Source organism: Vanacampus margaritifer, chromosome 10, assembly GCF_051991255.1.
Source record: "Vanacampus margaritifer isolate UIUO_Vmar chromosome 10, RoL_Vmar_1.0, whole genome shotgun sequence".
In the NCBI taxonomy this organism is placed as follows: Eukaryota; Metazoa; Chordata; class Actinopteri; order Syngnathiformes; family Syngnathidae; genus Vanacampus; species Vanacampus margaritifer.
Genome location: NC_135441.1, coordinates 24,059,810 through 24,081,863, shown reverse-complemented (window position 1 = coordinate 24,081,863; position 22,054 = coordinate 24,059,810). Strand labels below are relative to the sequence as shown.

The 22,054-nt window shown below is 37.6% G+C and overlaps 1 protein-coding gene across 4 annotated transcripts in view; it reads right to left on the bottom strand.

Moving 5' to 3' along the window:
- Nucleotides 1-22,054, bottom strand: part of rxfp1 (relaxin family peptide receptor 1) — a 33,502-nt gene that overhangs the window by 3,996 nt on the left and 7,452 nt on the right. For 3 of the 4 annotated variants that reach the window (XM_077577755.1, XM_077577756.1, XM_077577758.1), the window contains exons 3-15: nt 12,007-12,090; nt 11,806-11,911; nt 9,754-9,825; nt 9,309-9,380; nt 7,928-7,999; nt 7,749-7,820; nt 7,567-7,635; nt 6,405-6,476; nt 5,334-5,405; nt 5,153-5,224; nt 4,709-4,780; nt 3,967-4,038; nt 2,383-2,612 (exon numbers count right to left, since the gene is read on the bottom strand). In XM_077577755.1, the coding sequence (XP_077433881.1) occupies nt 2,383-2,612; nt 3,967-4,038; nt 4,709-4,780; nt 5,153-5,224; nt 5,334-5,405; nt 6,405-6,476; nt 7,567-7,635; nt 7,749-7,820; nt 7,928-7,999; nt 9,309-9,380; nt 9,754-9,825; nt 11,806-11,911; nt 12,007-12,090 (1,137 nt within the window). Of the gene's footprint in view, nt 1-2,382; nt 2,613-3,966; nt 4,039-4,708; nt 4,781-5,152; nt 5,225-5,333; nt 5,406-6,404; nt 6,477-7,566; nt 7,636-7,748; nt 7,821-7,927; nt 8,000-9,308; nt 9,381-9,753; nt 9,826-11,805; nt 11,912-12,006; nt 12,091-15,688; nt 15,753-22,054 lie in introns of those variants that run through there. The other variant, XM_077577759.1, reaches the window with a different exon arrangement.

The following is a 22,054-nucleotide window of genomic DNA, read 5'->3' as shown; positions in this document are numbered from 1 at the left end:
CTGAGATCTGAGCAACATTTATGTCATCTTCAGTTGACAGCAAGTGGCAAAATGGCCGCCCCCTGAGATGGATAAAAATGGCTGGATTTTGCTTCATAACTCTTATTCCACAAATGTAATATTAACCAAGATGTCAAGTTTAGACTAGTGAGGTCACATATATCATATTATTGTCAAGAAATGTTTAAAGTTGACTTCCACTTTAAGCAGCAAAATCCAGCAACTTTTATCAATATCAAATGGCGTCCATTTTGCCACTTGCTGTCAAGTGAAAATGACATCATAGTTGCTTAGGTCTCACGTAACAACCAATCACAGCTCAGCTTCGGAAAACAGGTGAGCTGTGATTGATCATTGCCTGAGCCCTGAGCAACTGTGATGTCATCTTCAGTCGACAGCAAGTGGCAAAATGGCCGCCCCTGAGATGGATAAAAAATGGTTGGATTTTGCTTCATAACTCTTTTTCCACATATGTAATATTAAGTTTAGACTAGTAAGATAACATGTTTCAGGTTGACTTCCACTTTAATATACAATATTCTCACAAAAAAAACATCTCAAGAACACATGCCCTAAAAACCCACACGGGAAAGCGGCCATCTTGGTTTTTAGCTAACATTTTAGGCTAATTTTTCGCATTTCCAGGGCTCACTAAAAGCAAACTTGTCAATGAGATTTCATCCGATTGCTACCAAATTTGAAACACGTATATACTAGACAGGCGAAGGACACTAAATCGAGAGACATTTCACTACTATATGTAGATGGCGCCGATGTTTGATGATAAGTTCTATAAGGAATTTGAACTTAAAGAAATGATGACGGTTCTGTCTGGATTAAAACCAAAGATAAATTGTGGGGAATCTGTGGCATTTAAAGACAGAGCTCCTGGCACGGTATTTAAAGTGCAAACGGTCACAAATGTAGCGATACAAAGGAAACTAATTTTATGCAAAGCGCTGAAGGTAAGAAAGAGGATTTCAAGTTGAATACAAGAGTCAGTATTAAATGACAAGAGATCGGATTGATGTAAATCGCCATCTTAAAGAATACTGGCTGCCTTTTTTTTTTTTTTTGCGGCAGGCACATGGTCTGTCTGACAGACCTGTGAGAAATGTGCCGCCATTATCAGCCGGCAATGGGCTGACGACTGGCGACATGCATCAAACTCTCATTTGAAAGTTTAATGCGACGAGAAATGTCAAGGAAATTGGGTAAGGTAATAATAGTAACGGAATGGGCCAAGCCAGATGCGCTAATGTTGGACTTTTTACCCCCCCCCCCCCATTCATTGTACAACAAATGTTCTTTGTCTTGTAGCGTTGAATATGCATTTTAAAAAGCAGGAACATTGCGATTTCTCCAAACTCTACATTATATTAACTCATTCACTGCCATTGACGGCTATAGACATGCAAAAAATCATTTGAACTATTTCTATTAGTTTCACATTTTTTTCCACTTTTGTTAACAAGAGTATGAAAACCTAGAATTTTTTTTATTGTACATTTAGAACAGATATAAAATTTGTGATTAATTGTGAGTTAACTAGTGAAGTCATGGGATTAATTATGATTAAAAAATTGAATGGCCTTACGCCCCTAATTTTTTATATTTTCTTTTTTAAAAAGAAAAGATTATTAAAAATAAAAAAAATACTTTTTTTTTTTTAAAGAAGAAAAGATGATTCAAAATGAGGGGCGTAGGCGATTAAAACTTTTCGTAATTAATCGCATGACTTCACTAGTCAACTCATGATTAATCACAAATTTTATATCTGTTCTGAATGTACAATAAAAAAAATTCTAGGTTTTCATACTCTTGTTAACAAAAGTGCTCCTAGTCCATTTTAACAAAATAGGTATTGTTGGAAAGGGAGGATTGGTGCCTGTCTTAGTAACCTTTTGACCTTTTGTTTTAGTTAACCTTGTGGATCACATGACCTTAACTTACATTTTTCATGAAATCTGTCACATTCTCTAAAATATGAACGTTTCAGATATGTGGCATTTTTGTTTATCAGCAATATGAACTGAAATTACGACTGCAGATTTGGAATCCTCTTTGAATTCCCTTTCCAACAATGCCTCTTGTGTGAAGATTGATAGGATTCAAAGGAAAGTAGCCACGCCCCTTTTTGCCAAAAATGTCCAAATTAGGCGGGCCCAAACCTCTGCTCCGATTGACATCAAATTTGACATTTAGCGTTGTGTCATCACTATTAACAAGTCCACCAAGTTTCAGTAAAAATCAAAATCGGCTTGTTTAAAATTTTCCATGATTCCCTTTGTAATATATAGAAATAAATTCCTAGTCATTCCCTAATTCCTCATATACTGTAACACAAACTCATCGTCATCCATAAATGAAACGTCGACTCACAGCAGAGGGAAATGATGCACATGGCGTGCAGCTTGTTCTCCGAGCGGATGTACGAGCGCATGCAGATGACGAAGATGTTGCCGAAGCACGTGGTGGCCGAGACCACCCAGACGAAGACCCTCAGCACGATGTTGGCCAGCAGGTCCTCGAAGGACGAGATGCCGTCGGTGTTGGGCTTGCAGCTGCGCACGTGAGGCGCGTAGCCGCAGTACTGGAACTTTTTGAAGTAGCTGCCAAACACACGCACACACCCACATGTTGTAGGTAATTAAAAATGACAAGGCAACCGGATGGCAGCAGTAGATTCATTTCCTGAAATGAGATTTTGAGAGATATATTATTGTATTAAGCACTTGCGTTTCAATTAGTTTTCGGCAGCTGGTCATTTTAAACATCGTAGAAGTAACCTATGAAGCGCCATTCGGGAACACAAATATTATTAAGTATACACATGATACATGAGTTCCGCTAATGAGATTGTCTCCAACAAGAAATAATAATATTAATCACTGATTTATTGTTACTAGACGAAGTATTGGACATGTTATGCATGTTTTTCATCTTATTAGTTAACGGACATTTAATTAATAATGATGTCCGTGACATGCTCTCATTAAAATACCATTCAGCGAAGAATGTGTTTACACCAGGGATGAACGAAAATGTCGTGCTCGACAGCCACATTTCATTTTTAATTAATTAATGAATTATTCGTTTTTGGGGGATGAGGTTAAAAATAAGAATAATAGTTTATACTGTATTTAAATATGTAAAATAGCACATTTCAACAACAAAAAATATTTTACTCTCATATTATTTATAGTTCATTTAATTAAGTAACTCGTGATTTTTTAAATTATTTTTTATTATGTACAGTGTTTTTTTTATAATGGATGTATTTTCACTATTTAATCGTAAGTAAATTTTTATTTTAGTAATATTTTACACAAGTCAACAAATAATTTAATGAGCTAAATGAATTTAAAAAAATGAATACTTGATCAATTTTAGCTGATGATCAGATGCTAACGTTGCCTATGGTATGAAATCCGTGATAGCATTTCAGATGGCTTAGACCAGTGGTGTCCAAACTCGGTCCTCGGGGGCCGGTAGTCCTGCAGGTTTTGGAGGTTTCCCTGCTCCAACGCACCTGTTTCAATCAACAGGATTGTTATCAGGCTTAGTAGAGCTTGCTGATGAGCTTCAGCTGTGTTGGAGGAGAGAAATATCCAAAACCTGCGGGACTACCGGCCCCCGAGGACCGAGTTTGGACACCACTGGCTTAGACTGATCATGGCTCGAAAGTGGCGCTGAATGTTGACCCATCCTAGTTTCCAGGTCTTGGTCAGAAAAAAACTTGTGCAGGCCGATGTAAATGATCCCCATTGGGACATCACAATCCGGCAACATTCAAAATCAAACAGGCAGCCCATAAAAGTCTGTCATGGTTTAAAATTTCACTAGTTGTATACAAGCAATTAAAAAGTAATTTTTCTGTAACCTGTCCCAAAATTGTGACAACCGTGTAATTACATTGTTTTCCTAGTCTCCTGATGGGTGGAAATGTTTGACAGATGAACTCACATGTGGGTCAAGTATTTCAGCGGCTCGAACATCCGCCGCTGGATGTTGGCAATTTCGATGCCCTCAATGCTCCTGGAAAATAATAAATAAATAAATAATACTAATTAAAAAAAAATGTATTTATTTATTTATCTAATTAATTTTTTTAATTTAATTTATTTAATTATAATTCTTGTTCATTTTCTTTGCGCGATTTATTTTATTATAAAATAAAGCGTGTGAAGAAAATGCACAAGAATTATAATTAGTTATTATGAAAGCCACTATAAATGATAAAACCACTACTACCAATAATAATAAACATGGTGACAATCATAACAGATAAATAAAAACATTCAATGAAGAAAATAAAAGACAATCAAATAAAATAATGAAAGGGTGCATACACTAATTAGAAATTGGACTGCAGATTTGTTACCTTGCGCACACTGACACAGAACAGACAAAAGTATTGGGACAGACCACGCAGAAGAATGGAATAGCCACGCGTCCCATTACTTTTTTTTGCTGATAGAGTGCATGTGCCACTTTACAGATGATACAATAAAAACATTTAACCCGCTTTCATGTAATGATGGTCGCTGTAAAATTTGGAACGGTTACGCACAAAAGGAGCAAACAAATGTGATAACTCCCAAATCACAACAAAATACAATCAAAATCACACAGGTTATGCATGTAGCGCGCGTGCGCGTGTATGTGCGCGTGCGCTAGTTAGTCGAAACGCGGCACTCGTACTCACAATGACTTCAGCTTATGCAGCTTGTCAAAATGGTCCACCTGCAGCTCTCTGATGGGATTGTACGAAATGTTTCTGTCAAATAAAAAAAAAGGACATAAAAGGTCATCAGATTCAGCATGTTTTCTGTCTTTCACTATAATAGGAATTTTAGATTAAATACAGATTAGTCATGCAGTTGTTTCCACAGAGACTGAGAAAGAGGCTTGAAATCTCGAGGATAGTTTGTCTATGCGGGATCTACTCATGATAGACACGCTTACCAAATTTCATGTGGCTAAGTTCAACAGGCCTCGGGAGGCTGAATTTTCTTTGTAAAGACCCATCACTGTACTTTCAGCATTTGGCAGGGATTATGTGTATGAGAGCATCATATTAGACTGAACATGTGTTAGATAAAATAATAAATAAATATAAATGAATCATGGATGGATAAATGGAACTCACAGTTGAAGCAAATCCCCTAGAAGGACGAAGAGATTAGGTGGGATCGTCATCAGTCTGTTGCTAGAGAGATCCCTGTGTTAAAAAAAAATCTGGTCAAATATAATGGATAATGCAAAAATAATCAGTAATAATAATAATAAGTAATAATAATAATAATAAGTTTCAGGACTATTACACTCACAATTCTCCAAGCTTTTGGAGGACTGAGAAGGCTTGCTCGTGTATGTGGCTAATCCGGTTGCGTTGAAGAACCCTGTGGAAAAAAAAAAAAATATAAAATCAAATTTAAAATGATTTATCATATTAAATTTAAAAAAAAAAGCCAAATAAAAGAAAACAGCCCCCATATAACAAGCGCTTTCAAAAGATGTGTATTAAATTTAGAGCTGTCAAACGATGACATTTTTTAATCAGATTAATCACATTTTCGAATTTTGATTAATCACGATTAATTGCTTTATTAAAAAGGCTTTTTTAATCAACATTTTTTTGCCCGCCAAATTTGAAGAGAACCTGTTGTGTTAATTCTTTCGACCTTTAATGTTATGAGGACGTCTTCGACATTTTTTTTTGATCCACTCCACACGCTCATCCTCCTCTTTTTCTAATCAGTTAATTAATTACTTGCATAATTTCAAATGGAGAAAAAAAATGACCCCAGTAGTTTGACACGAACAAATATTCTGAATGTCATACACAAGCATTTATTAAATGCTTTACTTTAATGCATGTAGTTACGTTTATTGCTCAAAAACAACCTGTGCTACCTTTAACGTAGCCATCCGCTGCCAAGACAAAAGGATAACCTGCTGTCAAAATGAATACTGTCGTGTGATTAATCTGCGTTAATGCGTGATTAATGCGATCATTTTTTCGTGATTAAACTTTGACAGCACTAAAAATCCCAAGTGGTGTAAATATGTACACTACATTAAAACACATTAATACTCCAGTAGTGCATATTGTCGCTGTCCTGTGAAAAACACTTATGTCCATGTTAAAAAAATATATTATTTTTTTCCCTTTTTGGGATGTCTGCATTCAGTTGTATCTCATAAACGTAAAAATGTAAAAAAAATAATAATAATAATAATAAAGACACAAATGGACACAAGTGTTTTTCAGCGACGATATGTACATGTGCATAATATACGTTTGTATTAATATTCCATTTCGAGTAAATGTGTACTTTTACACGTGATGAATTTCAGATGTAGTAAATGTGCACACACGCGAAGGTGGGATTACGTACAAGACTGTCAGCATACTGCACGAGTAGAACGACACATTCTCCAAGGTCTCGATCAGATTTCCCTCCAAATCCCTGAAAGGATATCACACATGCAGTAAATCATACATATATCCTACTGAAGCATATTGCATTCACTTGAAGAAAAAAAAAAGTCCAGTTTTTTTTTGATTAATTTTTTTGGGGGATTTTTTTCTGTTTTATTGAATTTTTTTCCCCCTATTTTTTTGAGTATTTTTTTTCTGTTTTAAAAAATATATGTATATATGTTTTTCTGAATATTTTTTAAAGGGTTTTCCTTCAGAGATTAGAGAACAAACCACATTACAGTATACTCATTAATTCCTTTATTGAGATCCAGTATGTAAATATGACCATTTTATTGCATATAGAAGTATGCGGGAAAGTGTCGGCTTCCGCTATTAGCGAGTCAAGTCACTTTGAGTTCAGAGGTTAAAAAAAAAAAAAATGCTCCAAAAAACAGAACACCAACTCTGTTCGTCGGAATTTTTTTTTTTCCAGTTTTTAAAAATAATTTTCCCTCCTGTTTTTCTGAATAATTTTGTTCTGCCTGTTTTTCGGAATAATTTTTTGACAGAAAAAAAATATTCAGTAAAACAGAAAAAAATATTCAGTAAAACAGAAAAAAATATTCAGAAAAACAGAAAATGAAAAAAAAATACTCAGAAAAACTCAGAGTTTTTTCCCCCGAGTGAATGCAATACGCTTCTGTAATATCCCAATAAATATAATAAAAAACAAAACGGTGTGTATTTAATCTAGATGTGAGTCCATGGAATCAAACCGAATCAAATCATTCACTGTGAAACGTATCGAGAAATGTATCAAATCATCCTTTACTGGAGAGATATATCTTTGAAGGAAATATGACATTTACAATAACCTACTGACAAATTCATTCCTATTGTAAAATGATAACCCGAAACTTGCATCATCCCCGCTCAAACTGAATAGAATCACTCCACTGTGGAACTAACTGATAACTGATAATGTAATTGGCGACGTGGCTTCATCCACAACCTGCCTCCACCGTATCATTTTTTTACTTTTCTATGGATTCGGCTGACTGCGTTTTCCGGTTATGTGACGGCTTAGTGAAAAAGTCAATTTTCCTGCCACATGTGTGATGACTTCCTGTACTTACAGCCAGTTGAGCCTGGCCATCTCGCGACAGATGTCATCAAGTTTTGTCAGAGTGTTGTTCAACAGGGCCCTGTCAATCAACGTGGACGCACACACGCGCACACACACACACACGCAACCCAACCAGGTTATAAAAAAAGAATGCTTTCAAGGGCCAGAACAAAAGAAGAAAAAAAAACTCACAGCAAAACCAACGAGTTCAGTCCTGTAAAGGCTTTGGACGAGATGTGATGGATGTTATTGTTCTCCAAAATCCTACAACACACAATTTGTCTGTCTGATTGTACTGTTGAGTGTGTCAAGAATGTATTATCTTCAGTGGAAGAGAATAAGTGCTATTCAACATTTAATGGACCACATACAACCACTCCAGCTTGTGCAGGTCCTTGAACACACCAGGCATCAGCACGGAAATTCTGTTGTAGTTCAGATATCTACAAGAAAAAAGTAAGAAATATTGTAATGTCATATTCTATGTATCATTGAACATTCCTTAATAAGTTTGAACCTTTCGCATGGAAAATAAATACCATGTAAGCATAAATACTAGGGGTGTCAAAATGAGTGCATTCATTTTGAGTTAATTTAAAGTTCCTTTAACGCCCCTAATTATTTAAACCGCCCTTTACTTGGAAAGCCTGTACTGGGGGAATTCCAGTCGCAACGCAGCAGACACGTCTACGTCAAAATTTAGCAGTAAAAAATTTTATAATAATGCATATATTTGTGGAGACTGGGTTCAAGTTGTATATAACAATTTTTAAAATGTGCCAAAATTTACTTCATGTTAAATATTAGATAGCACTTAATATAAAGAAAAATGTACTGAGCAGTCACCAAGGTCTTACAAACGCAATTATGCCATCTAGTGGCAGAAAAATGACCTCAAGGCAAATCAATATCACACTTTTTTTTTCATACAGTACAGCGCATCTTATAATTTTAACTCAATTTCATGATTTTTTTTATGAAATTACTGTATCAATGACTAATGCAGATGCAGCCATATTTCTATTAGTTTAACATTTGTTTTCCCCTTTTATGTTAACAAGAGTATGAAACTTAGAAAAAAAAATATTCCATCCATCCATTTTCTTGACCGCTTTTCCTCACAAGGGTCGCGGGGGGTGCTGGAGCCAAAATTTGAATCGCCTGAGACCCTTAATAAAAAAAAACTTTTGTTTTGTTTTGTTTTTGTTGGTCATCATTTATTATGTGAGAGAAAAGCCCTGCTGCTAATCTTGGAAATAAATGGGGGGGGGGAAACAATTATACTGTATGCAACATATTTGTCTTCATCACAAAAATAGTGTTGTGGCAAATAACATTGAAAATTAATTGGAAAAAAAATACAACAGGCACTCGAACCACCTTTTCAGCAGTAAAAAAAAACTAACTAAGGGTGTGACTGAATTGTTGTTGTTTTTGTGTGTGTGGTGGTGGGGGGGGGGGGGGGGTCATATGTTCTCACCAAAGTACAATCATTTCCAAAAATGTATAAGATTCAGGCATATTGAGGCCCCTCATAAACGTTGCATTAAAAGAAAAACAAGAATAAAAATGTCCTCATTGAAGCCCCAAATGACTGCTCGCTTCCAGACACGGGTCCTCGAGACTTTTGATGATTGACGTGTACCCAATTTTGTCTCCATCAGTTTAATTGGCACCTTGGGCCGATTTTTCATCTCAAGTCTTCAACAACTTTCACAAAATTGAGTTTTCAGTTGATGCTTGGACACTTACAGCCTGGTAAGATTGTACAGTCCTCTGAAAGCAGCCGGACTCACGTCTTCGATCTCGTTGTGTTGCAGGTATCTATACACAAACACACACACACACACACATGCAAAATGACATGATATAGTTGAAGAAGCTCGCCGTGTACAGTATGGAAAGTATTCACAGCGTTTCACTTTTCCCTTATACAGTTCAGATTGCAGTCAGCCTGGAGGACTCTCAGACCTTGAGGAAGAAAATTCTGTGGTCTGACGAGACCAAGATTGAATTATGATTATTTTTTTAGAATGATGCAGAAAAAGTTAACACGTTGAGGCTGCACTGCAAACGTTTAATGCTATTCGTTTTCAATCAATGAATCCAAAAATCCAGATCCATGTTGTTTTGTTTCCCATGATCTGCTTTTGGAACAATCTTTGCGATGGATATGCTTGCGAAATGGAACACTCACAGTTTCTGCAGGCTCTGATAGATGAAGAAGGTGTTTGCTTTCAGCTTCCGCAGATGGTTCCTCTGCAAGGACCTGATAAGACGGGCACACGTTACGGTACTGCACGTCGCAACCGCTGCTCACCGTCACAAATCTCACGAATGTCGACAGAATGTGTTTGGAGGTGACTTTATCAAAAGCAAAGTCGAATATCTGATGGGTCGAAAAGATATTTGCTAGATGAGTGGTTACTTGGTGACCACTCTTTTTCCTGAACAGGCGTTCATGACTTTAAAGTGGAAGTCAACCTTAACTGAAGAAATTTGCACAGCCATGGATTAAAAAACATGTTTTAGTAAGCGTTTTTGTGGATTTACAAAGAGCATTTGACACCTTAGATCATGAAATATTATGATTATGAAGGTGTACGAGGTGTTGCACATCAATGGGATGCCAGTTAATTTAAAAAAATAGAAAACAATATGTTGAATTCAATAGGAGGCAATCAAAACACAGTCGTGTAAATTGTGGGGTGCCCCAGGGATAAATTCTGGGGCCAGTAGTTTTTCTTCTTTTTGTGAATATTACAACCATTTCGAAACTGTTAAAATGTATTTTGTTTGCAGATGACACCACTTTATTTCATGCCGGAAAATATATTTATAATGTATTACAAGTAACAGAGAAAGACTGTCTATAAATATTAGTAAAACCAGATTTATGATTTTCAATTGTAGAAATATGGTTGTTGAAGCAACACTGACTGTGCAAGTCATAGAAATAGAAAGGACTAATGAAATTAAGTTTTTAGGTATCATTATTGATGAACATTTAACATGGAAAGCGCATACAGAATATGTCAAATCTAAGGTGTCACAAACCGTAGCCGTGTTACACAAGGTTACAGAATCATTGAAAAAGAATGCTTTGTTATTGTTATATAATTCATTTCTTGTTCCATACCTGACCTATTGCATTACACTGAATCCATCTTTCTTTTACAGAAACGTGCTTTTCGTGTTGTTTGCGGTTGTGGATACAGAGACCACACTCATCCATTATTCATACAACTTAAAAAAAACGTAAACATTTCTTGCCAATAATATGTTATATGTGACCTCATATGTGACCTCATTCACTGCCAAAAACGTTAAATAACGTTTAGTAAAATCCTATGGAGGAGTGCCAAAGACGTTAAAAGACGTTTTTTTTTTCAAAACAGAGGTGAAACTAACCATTTTCTATTGTTGATTACTGAAAAACGGAATAAGGTAGAAACAAACTTTTTTTTCTGATGAAAGATGAGAGTCAAATCTTTCATTTGGTAGTATGTGTGTTTCCATAGTCCAAACACATAATTTTCTGTGGACCTTGAAAGATCAGTCAAAAATGCTTAAATCGGCTGGCACCCACGGCATCCCTTTTCTGAAAACGTCTGGCAGTCAACGAGCTAGTCTAAACATGGCATTCTGATTTGTAATACATTTGCGGAATATGAGTTATACAGCAAAATCATTTTTATCCATCTCAGGGAGCGGCCATTTTGCCACTTACTGTCGACTGAAGATGACATCGCAGCTCAGGGCTCAGGCAACGACCAATCACAGCGCACCTGTTTTCTGAAGCTGAGCTGTGATTGGCTGCTATGAGACCTGAGCAACATTGATGTCATCATCAGTCAACAGCAAGTGGCAAAATGGCCGCCCCCTGAGATGGATAGAAAGGGCTGGATTTAGCTGCTTAACTCATATTCTATTAACGCTATATTAACCAGAATACCATATTTAGACTAGTGGGGCAGCATAGAACATATTATTGTCAAGAAATTGTTTTGGGGTTGACTTCTCCTTTAACTATCATTGCACTTTGGCTACAGAGAGTCTATGGATGTCAATCGTTGAACTAGCAACAACCATCGGCCGCCAATGTCCATCACTATTGATGGAGATGATTGTCAGTCTATAAACACATCACCAGTGACTAATTGTTTACGTCAGTCTGTAGACATTGGTGGATCTCTTTCCCCACATGTGTTGTCTTTAAAGCAATTAACGTTTTACGCTCCTTACTCACATCATGGTGACGTTCACAGCCACCACCGGCACGTCACGGAGCTGCGCCCCATCACAGTCCAGCTCCAGGTCCCGACACTGGCACAGGTCAGGAATCAGGCCAAGTACTGGGAGGGGGGGGTATTGGAGGGTTGTTGTTATCGCAGTTGTTAAAGCAGACAAGTGAATTGAACAATATGATAATAATAAAGAAATAACCCACAGCACACGTTGGACTTTGTTCTGCCGTTGTGGCTCGGCATGCCGAAGTATTTGTCAAAGAGGTGCGGCCATCCATTGTTATCTCCTGAGGAAAGACAAGAGAAATATTCAACAATTTCATATTTTAAAAGACTTGAAATGGTCTTTGTTGTTTAAAACCACATACATGTCACGTTCGTTAAAGGCTGTGAATTGTCTTCCGTGTTTCGAAAACCACAAAGGTTAGATGTTTACAAATTCATGTTTGGCCCCGAGTGAATCCTCAATGGTCTTTGATGTTTACATATACATGCTATGGTCTTTGAAGATGTAAATGTCTTTGATATTCACAAACACATGTAGGTTAGACTCTTCAAATGTTTTTGATGTTAACAAATGTGTATGTTAGGGCCATAGAAGATTCCTAAAAGGTCATGTGGCTGCTAGGGTCTCTGAATGATCTTAGATGTTAGTGTCTTTGAAGATTGTAAATGTTCTTTGATATTTTTGTTTACAAATTTATGTTAGCATTTTCAAGTTCAGATTGGTCTTTTGTGTCATTTAATTGCATATGTTAGGGTCTTTAAATACTCCTAATGGCGGGTGATTCAAGTACAACACCGCTTGTTGAATATGGGAATAAAGAAGCTTTGTCTTTGAAGACAAAATCCCTCTTCCTTCCCCCCCAACAGTAAATATTATTATAGAGTCCAACTGGAAGACAAGGTGAGCATCAGTGGAAATCAATTACTGCTGATATTCCAGTGGTAGAGTGTCTACCCTGAGACCCTGAGAGGTCGTAGGTTCAATCCCTGGCCGGGTCACACCAAAGACTGTAAAAAAAAAATAAAAAAAGGAACCCATTGCCGCCCTGCTTGACTCTCAGCATTAAAAGGTTAGAATTTGGGGGTTAGATCACCAAAATGATTCCCGAATGCTTTTGCTTCACCGAGGTGGGTGTGACAGTCAGTAGTACTTTAAATTGTTCCCAGCAGACCCTCACAATACGTTTGGGTCTGCCTGGTCGGACCAGCATCTTACCCCGCCATTGGAGTCAACACACCACCAGGTGGTGATCAGTTGACAGCTCCGCCCCTCTCTTAACCCGAGTGTCCAACACATACGGCCGCAAATCCGATGACACGACTAGAAAGTCGATCATCGAACTGCGTGCGGGGTCATTTGAGCCACGCTTTGTCTGGTCCCTCACCTGGGACCTGTTTGCCATGGGTGGCCCTACCAGGGGCACGAAGCCCCGGACAACATAGCTCCCAGGCCTCATTGGGACACGCGAACCCCTCCACCACGATAAGGTGTGAAGGATTATAATATATTTTGTAATCTTTTGCGTGTTCAAATAAATCAAAGATGAGATTCTTGTGAAGAGGGCCCTTGCAAGGTCAATTTATTACAGAGATCTCTGGTTACACAATTGCATATCACCCAAGCAGTGTCATCCAAGACGTGTGTCTGTTCTTTTGCCCACACAGCCTCTTTATTCAAAACATGAGGAAGCGCCTCTGTCATCCCGTGAGGTGCAGAATGAGTTTGCATTTTCCCAGTAAACTAGATCGTCCTTGAACTTTTGAAAACCGGATTTCTAGACGAACAGGAACTAGACTTCTTAGATAAACATACGAAACATATTAACTTTCTCATGTCTGGGAAAACAGTAGAAAAGATAGCAAGAATGTCAAAAACATTACTCATCAGGTTATATTAGGTCAACATAATTACACCTACATCAACACATCTATAATGAAATCTAAAGCAGGTAAAATGTAAAATAAAACAATAAAAATGTTAACAATGTCAACAGGTGATAACTCCCAACTTAGTCAATGCGAAATCCAAATCTTCTTGGTTGAACGCAAAGTTGTTATTCTGTTGTCGCGCTTTTCAGACGCTTTACCCGTTTCTCAGCTCTTCTTCTGCGTTGCGTGCGATTGCCTACGCTTTGTCAAGCCCGCTTTGAATTTCCAGCAAAGCGTTTTTTTCCCAAAGAATCGATCTCCTTGGAGCGAGACATCATAATAGGAATCAAAACTGCATAATGAGCACAGGGAGTATTTCAAGAGCTAAACAAAGCGCCCGGCTGGGCAATTTAGCATGTTTGACGACACTGTTCTTGCTATTATAGATATCCCGCAGACATGTTATGTATTGTGCCGAGATGCAAGGCGTGCATAATGATTGCATTGAAAGATACCGTATATGCGGCGAGGGCAATGTGTCGGCTTTGCAATTTGTCCCTCTAAGATTTCTTCCCTGGAGTCGTGAGGGGTTTTTATCTCCTTATTAAACCATCGCTCTCATCTCAAAGAGGAAGTCAATTGAATATTGTGTGCCAAGCATGACAACGTTCACATGCATACTAATTGATTTGTACTCGTTGCGGTTGCGGAGGCCCGTTGAACGCTGCGAAAAGCATGCAAATAATAACAGACGTGTCTTTGATGTTTACCAAAGCACGTATGTGAGGTTCATTAGAAGCCTCTAAATGGTCTTTGATTATTATAGAGCGTAGAAAACTTTATTGTGCGGCCATGCTTGCTCCCGAGTCGCGGGTTACGCTGGGTCATGCTGAATGTACTTCATACAAATTTATCTTTTAAACAAACGCACACTACGGAATGGAATCGCTTCACAAACGGATTCATTCCATTGGCAAAAAACAAAAGTAACAAAAGTTGTCACAGTGGGAAGTAAACAAGTGCACCTCATTTAAGATTGGACTTTTTTATGTCATGTAAACTAAAAAAATTTATTTTGTTCAAGTAGCCCAAAATTTAAATAAATTGGCTTTATTACCAAAAGTCTTTACAAAGGAATGTGTTTGAGGTCAAAATGTATTTGAAGCATTTTTATGAATTTCTATTGTATAGATTGAATTCAATTTTATATAAATGAAGTGCCGTTTACTGTTTACATTCCAGTTTCCTCTCATATTGTGCATGTTAGGATCATAAGAGTGTAAATGGCCTTTTGTCGGCAGCCATTCATTTTTCCTACAAAATGTAATTTAATATTCTAGAGGTTTTTTTAAAATTTTCTGCTCAGTGTCAAGGTTCGATTTATGATAATCCTCAAGTAACGGTTTTACTCTTAAAAACAGTTGGGTCAAAAATACCCCAACTATGGGTCAAAAATGGACCGATTCTCTACTTGGGTCAATTTGATCCAACTTTGAGTCAAGAAATGGGTCATAAATATTGGTCAGATCCTTTACTTGGGTCAAAAATGGGGTCATTTTGTACAAAACAACACAGAAAGTTGTGCCTTAAATTGCACGTTGAGGTCTTTTCATTCTTAAAAACAAAAACAAAAAACAAAAAACAAATAGAACTGTCTTCATTTATTTTATAAAACACTTTTGCCCATTAAAAAAGAAAAACATTCAACTCAAAATGTCAAACTTAGCTGTTTAGATTTTAGGAACACGACTTTAAGACATTAATACCTTCTTATTTTTCACATAAACATGTAAAAATAAGAATGTTTCTACCTCATATTGCACTTAAAAGTTGTGTTCCTAAATCCTAAACAGCTATATTAGACATGTTGATTTTTTTTTTTTATTTAATGGGAAAAGCGCTTTCCAAAATAAATAAAAACAAAATACTGTTTCTCTTTTTTTTTTTTGTGCTGATCCGAAAAACGATCCGATCCGAACCGTGACTTTTGTGATCCGTTGCACCACTAACCTCCCGCCGACTTTAATGACGTCCCTCTTCATTTCCATATTGATGGGCTTGCTGGTGACTGCGTTGAATGCAGGCAGACACGGTAAGAAAAAAAAAAAAAAAGAAGTACAGCCATGCAGCAGCATCAAAGAACAGAGATCACAAAGACGACGTTTTTAATCCCCCTTTGTTATATCATGATGTAAATTTATGGAAATTGATATGTTGCTGGGCTTTAATTACAAACCCTATGTAGTGTGTATGTTGCCCTTATCTGCATAGAGCATCTTTGCGCTTCTTTCTCTAATTGAATTTTCTCCCAACTTTTCTTCAAAGGTAAATTCTACACGGGTTTCAATACAGGACGTAAGGAATGGCTTTCATGAGCTAACATGTTAATTTGGCTTTGTGCTGACATTGTGTGTCTCAATATACACGCAGGAGGAAAATAGTGAGCTCCATGACTCAGCTGAAACAACACTATCTAATTCATAGGTGTTAAACTCAAGGCCCGGGGGCCAGATTGGGCCCGCCTGTTGTTGTGCAGGGGGCGAAGTGGCCATTGGGAATGTCTTTTTATTTACTTGGCCATCCCTGTTTTAGAGTCTTCAAATTAACGCAGGCTTATTTTGATAAACGGGAAGTCGACCTGAAAGGGGCTAATTATTATTCCTCTTTTGCGTGTTCCAAAAAATTGAAGACAGATTTCTTGTAAGAAAAACTCCTTGCAAGGATGATTTATATCAGAGAATTCTCCGGTCACGGCAACACTCAACATCACGTAAAAGGTGGAATTAAAGGGTACGCGCGTGCCCCCTCTTTTGCGGAATACAGCTTTTAAAGAATCCAAATCAGTAAGAGAACACCTATTCTCCTCCCATCATGAATAAGTAAAACAGATTGGTTCTCATGTTCTCTTATGTTACATAATATTATTTTCGTACACAGTCCGCAGCTGTGTTCATCTTTTTAGACAAAATATACTCTCAGGGTACTTTTCGTCCCAAGACAATATCTCACAAACAAATTGAGTGGCCGTGAGTGATGGTGCGCTCAGGGTATGTGTGGCAAAATCTGTTCTCACGAAGAGGATGTGTGTGCGCAAAACACTGAGGAGGAATTTTTAGACAAAAACAAGGTTAAGGTCAAATTATACTGAGTTCAACACTATTTCACCTACTCTACACATCTATAAAACATTTCAACATGGTTAATTTATGAAATAAAGAATTAAAAATGTTAATAATGTCTAACAAACCTCATATCACAAGGCGGCCATTTTGCCCCTTGCTGTCGGGTGAAAATGACATCACAGTTGCTCAGGTCTAAGGTAACAACCAATCACAGCTCACCGGTTTTCTAAAGCTGAGCTGTGATTGGTTGTTACCTGAGACCTGCACAACTGGGATGTCATTTTCACTCGACAGCAAGTGGCAAAATGGCCGCCTTCTGATATTGATAAAAAACTGCTGGATTAACCAGATATTAACAATATTAACCAGAATACTGGTGGGGCTGCATAGAACATGTTATTGTCAAGAACTTTTTAGGGTTGGGGGGTGTCTGGCTTCCCATTTAAGAACCAAAGACGTCATAGTTTTTCTAGGTTCTATCAGTCGTCCCTGCTATCCTGGTTCTGTCAAACTATTAATTTGTGATCCGGGTCATGTTGACAATTTGAGACATGATGAATCCTCTAACCAAGATGGATTGGACCACTGCAGAAACCGGGACCACTCAACCCTGATCTGTCACTGAAAGGACACATTAGAGGGGGGAAAAAAAGTTATTACCCCTGAAAGACGAATACGTTTGGCATGCACGACTAGCTGTTTTTAAAGTCTTCATCATTTTTAGTATTCATAAAACGTCCGAATTCTTGAAAAGTTTAATCAATGAGAATGTGCACTTCTGGATAGTTTCGAATCGGCGGCGTTTGACTAATGAGCTACGTGGAATTTTATTTTATTTTATATCCCCTTTTAAGCTCGTCTGGCAGATTCATCAAGTGATGAAAGACGTAAAAGCACAAAGAGTCTGACGCACAAAACCAATAACTGGAACAAAAGAGGGCGACGGCGGGTGGATAATCTGTGGAAGCGTTGGTATGAAACCACGATTTGTGAATTGCACAAAAACTCATTTCGCTTGATAACATGCCCCACCAAACACAAACACATATACCGCACGGCAACCCATCTGTCAGAATAAGGCTGGAATCATCCCCTTTTGTACTGAAACACTTGAAAGTGATCAAAACGAGAGCAAATGAAACATTCATGGATTCCTCGCCAACCACCTGCCCTGCCGCTGTTATCTGATCATTCCTGTAGTGGATAATCAGATGGAACGTCTGCTTCTTCATCTTAGATTTTCTTTCTACCTTTGCCATCTTTTCCCCAAAAATCCAGAGGAGAGCCCGACGCCTTGGGGGTTGTGCGCCGCGGGATGCCGGCTGGTGAATGTTCATATCAATTACGGTGTGGGTTTAGTGGGTGAACGGCTAACGTCGGCTAACGTCGGAGGAATCGCAGTGGGGATGTTCCAGATGGCAAAAGCGCTTGTCAGTTCAACGCGCCCATGAACTTGACCTACAAGTTGTCAAGGAAACAAAACATCAATGGCACGATGTACTTTGATGTTTCGATTTTTTTTTCTCTTTTTCAATGAAACCAAAGCATACATTTTCTTTCAAAAAAGAAAGACAAATTTAAATTGTTTCCACGGTAACCATAAAAAAAAAGAGAACAGTAAATTTAGAGCATCCTGACCAATCTTTCAAGGCACCAATAAATGTAACATACAGTGCATGTTCTCTAAACACTTCCAAAAATACATTCTATTTTCAATGTTTTAAGTGTCCAAAAGACGTATTTATACGTTTTTATGTTTTGTTTTTTTATGCTAGATGCTAGCAGCTAGCGCATACAGAAGGCTTTAATGCAGCCTCTCAACTGCACAAAACGATTGAAGCAATGATAGTCATTACAAAAACGGCCAGCGGGTGGCAGCAGAATAGAAGGGATCAACAAGGGCCATGTTGAAAATAAGCTGATTCCCTCACAGTTCTAAGCAGATTTGTGAAAAATGATGAAATTAGCTATATTCTAATGCTAATTGCTGCAAAACGGAAACAGTTTTTCTCCATTGGGTTGCGAATCGACCACATCCACAAAATGTTTTTTACCCCCCAGAATCGCCGGATCTCAATGACGCGAAAATATCAATAGCCATAGCGGCGAATATCTCATCGACCTCACTGCGACTTGCGCTGCTTTTCCCCGCGAGCGCTCCCGCGGCGGCTTCACTTTAGAGCAGTAAGCTGCCAGCATTTCGGCGCAGCATGGAGATGAATTACACTGACCAGATTCAAGTGAGCAGCACGTGTCAACACACATTATAGGAATAAATCCAGTGGCCCCCGTGAGCGTCGTTGGATGGTAGGGACTCTCTCCACTGTGATCTTTTGTCGCAGCATGTTAGGTCAACACCTGCCCCAAAACAACACCACAGCCGTCCTTTGTGTGAGTCTTTTTGGAGACACACAGGTGGGATGTAAATCAGTCGCAGTGTGTAGGATTACATATCACACACTACGAAAATAACAGGAGACTTTGAAGGCAGAGGTAAGTACTGTATTCATCAATAGCCAGATTTAAACCCAATTGAGCTTTTTTTTATTTACTGAAAACAAATGTAAAGGCAAAAATGTGGAAATTCTTGAATATCCTGATTTCAGCATATTTTCTTCTTATTTTAGATACAAGTGAAGGCAGTAAGACCCAAAACAAGTAGCAAATGAACACATTTTGAGGGCAAAAAAATGAAATATTTTTCAATAGCTGGATTAAAACACAATAGCCTACAGCATGCTTTTCACTTACTGAGGACTAAAGTGAATGCAGTAAATACACAAAGAAGCACCAAGTTAAGACTTTTTGAAGGCAAATAAATGCAATATTGGTAAATGGTCAAGTCAATAGCCTGATTTAAACATAGTAGAACTTTTTTTTTTAACTTACTGAGGAGGAAAGTGAATGCAGTGAAGACACAAAAAATCACCCAGTTAAGACTTTTTAAATGCAATTTTTGTGAATGGGCGAGTCAATAGCCTGATTTAAACCCTGTAGAGCATGTTTTTTTTTTTTACTTACTAAAGACAAATGTAAAAGAAAAATTCTTGAATATTCTGATTTCATTAAAAAAAAATCTTACTAAAGACACAAGTGAGGAAAGTAAGATCCAAAAATAAGTAGACAGTAAACACATTTTGATGGCAAACAAATGAAATATTCTTCAATGGCTTGATTTAAACCCAATAGAGCATGCTTTTCATTTACTAAGGAACAAAGTGAAGAAAGCAAGACCCACAAACAATTAGCAGGTGAAGACATTTTGAAGGCAAACAAGTGGCGTATTCTTGAATGGTCAAGCTGATGGCCTGATTTAAACCCAATAGAGCATGTAAAAATGGACCTTCTTAAACGGCCTGATTTGGGAATGTTCTTCACTATACTGGGGACGAAAGTTACGGTGGCAAGATCACAAAACAAGTAAATACATTTTTGATGACTTCAGGTGTTTAAAATATTTAACCCAAATGTCATGTCGAAACCCACAGAATAATAATAATAATTTTTTAAAAAAAACACATCGAAAACATTAATTATCACCTTCATCACTTAAAGGTCAGTGGGGGGGAAAACAACCACACATCCATCACATTGGGGAGCTATAATTAGCCTTACATGCCGTAGGCGCGGAAATTCAACAGACTAAATTAATTTGCTGCACTGACGTAAGTAAGTAAGAGGACGAAAAATCGGCCTCTGGTGTCTTTTCAGCTTGCTGAATATTTTTGGTGACGGGCTACAACGCAAGATAGATAGACATGCTTTTCTAATTTCATCTTGATAAGAAATACCGTTTTGAGGGTGGAATTTTCAATGAGTTGCTGATATTGGAGTTTTAAAAAGAGCCTAAACCAAAGTGGGCATGGCTTCCTGAGAATTTGGGGTGGGGGGGGGGTTCTACTTATGACAGACATATCTGCTAAATTTCACATTCCTCAGTGAAAATGGTTTTGGGGGATGAATTTTGAAAATTGAGGAGGTACTGTTTTAAGAGTTCGTTCCAAAAGTATGAGGTTGTCGTCTCTGTCATTTGTCAATGATTTTTTTTTTTTTGGTTTCCTTTTTATTAGAATATGTCATTATTGGACATATTTGGACCGTGACGTGTTTGCGCGCGAGCAACACAGCCCTGTTCATTTTGGACTTTTTTTCCTGGTCTAAATTTGTGCTATAAAAAATGAGTATGGTGTCCTCAAGTAGGATATCACTCAGTCAAGCTTTTTCATATTTCATATTCATATTCTTCCTTGGAGAAAGAAAGGGGGTAAAAAGACATTTGTAGACTGACTGCCACACAGCCAAATATGCGCAACCAGTCCTTACAGTGGCATTATGAATGAAAACCATGACTGATTGTCCCCAACATGTATGAGTACATGCAATGTGCAGACATATGTTAATCATAGTCTAAAAATATTAGAATGAAGCTTGCAATAAATTGGATAATATTTAGGACGGAAGCACTGCCGCCGCACACTCATAGGATAATAATAATAATAATAATGAACGCTTTTGAATATTATCAAAATGTTGCGAGTTCCGTTCTAATATTTCCAGAATATGATTATCACATGTCTGCACATCATGTGCTCATAAAGTGAGGTGGCAAGCAGTCGTTTTTTTCTAAGAAAATTTTTTTTTTACATTAACTCTTTGACTGCCAAAGACGTTAAATAACGTTTAGTAAAATCCTATAGAGGAGTGCCAAAGACGTTAAAAGACGTTTTTTTTCAAAACAGAGGTGAAACTAACCATTTTCTATTGTTGATTACTGAAAAACGGAATAAGGTAGAAACAAACTTTTTTTTCTGATGAAAGATGAGAGTCCAATCTTTCATTTGGTAGTATGTGTGTTTCCATAGTCCAAACACATAATTTTCTGTGGACCTTGAAAGATCAGTCAAAAATGCTTAAATCGGCTGGCACCCACGGCATCCCTTTTCTGAAAACGGTTGGCAGTCAAAGAGTTAAGTAACAATGTTTTGTGTCTAGCGGCCGGAAGTCATCACAACGTGAACAATGATAATAATAATACTGCAAATTTACTTCTCTCTCTCTAATATTTATTTTCAGAAATGTATGCATACATTTTGATGACACACTTTTCATTCATAATGCCGCTAAAACGGACCGGTTGCTGCGTGTCACTGTGACTGACGGGCACAATGAGCACTTGTAAAATTTTGAAATACAAACGAGAAAATATGTTCAACACATGTTTTCAAACTATCTTTTTGTTTTTTTCCGTTTTTAA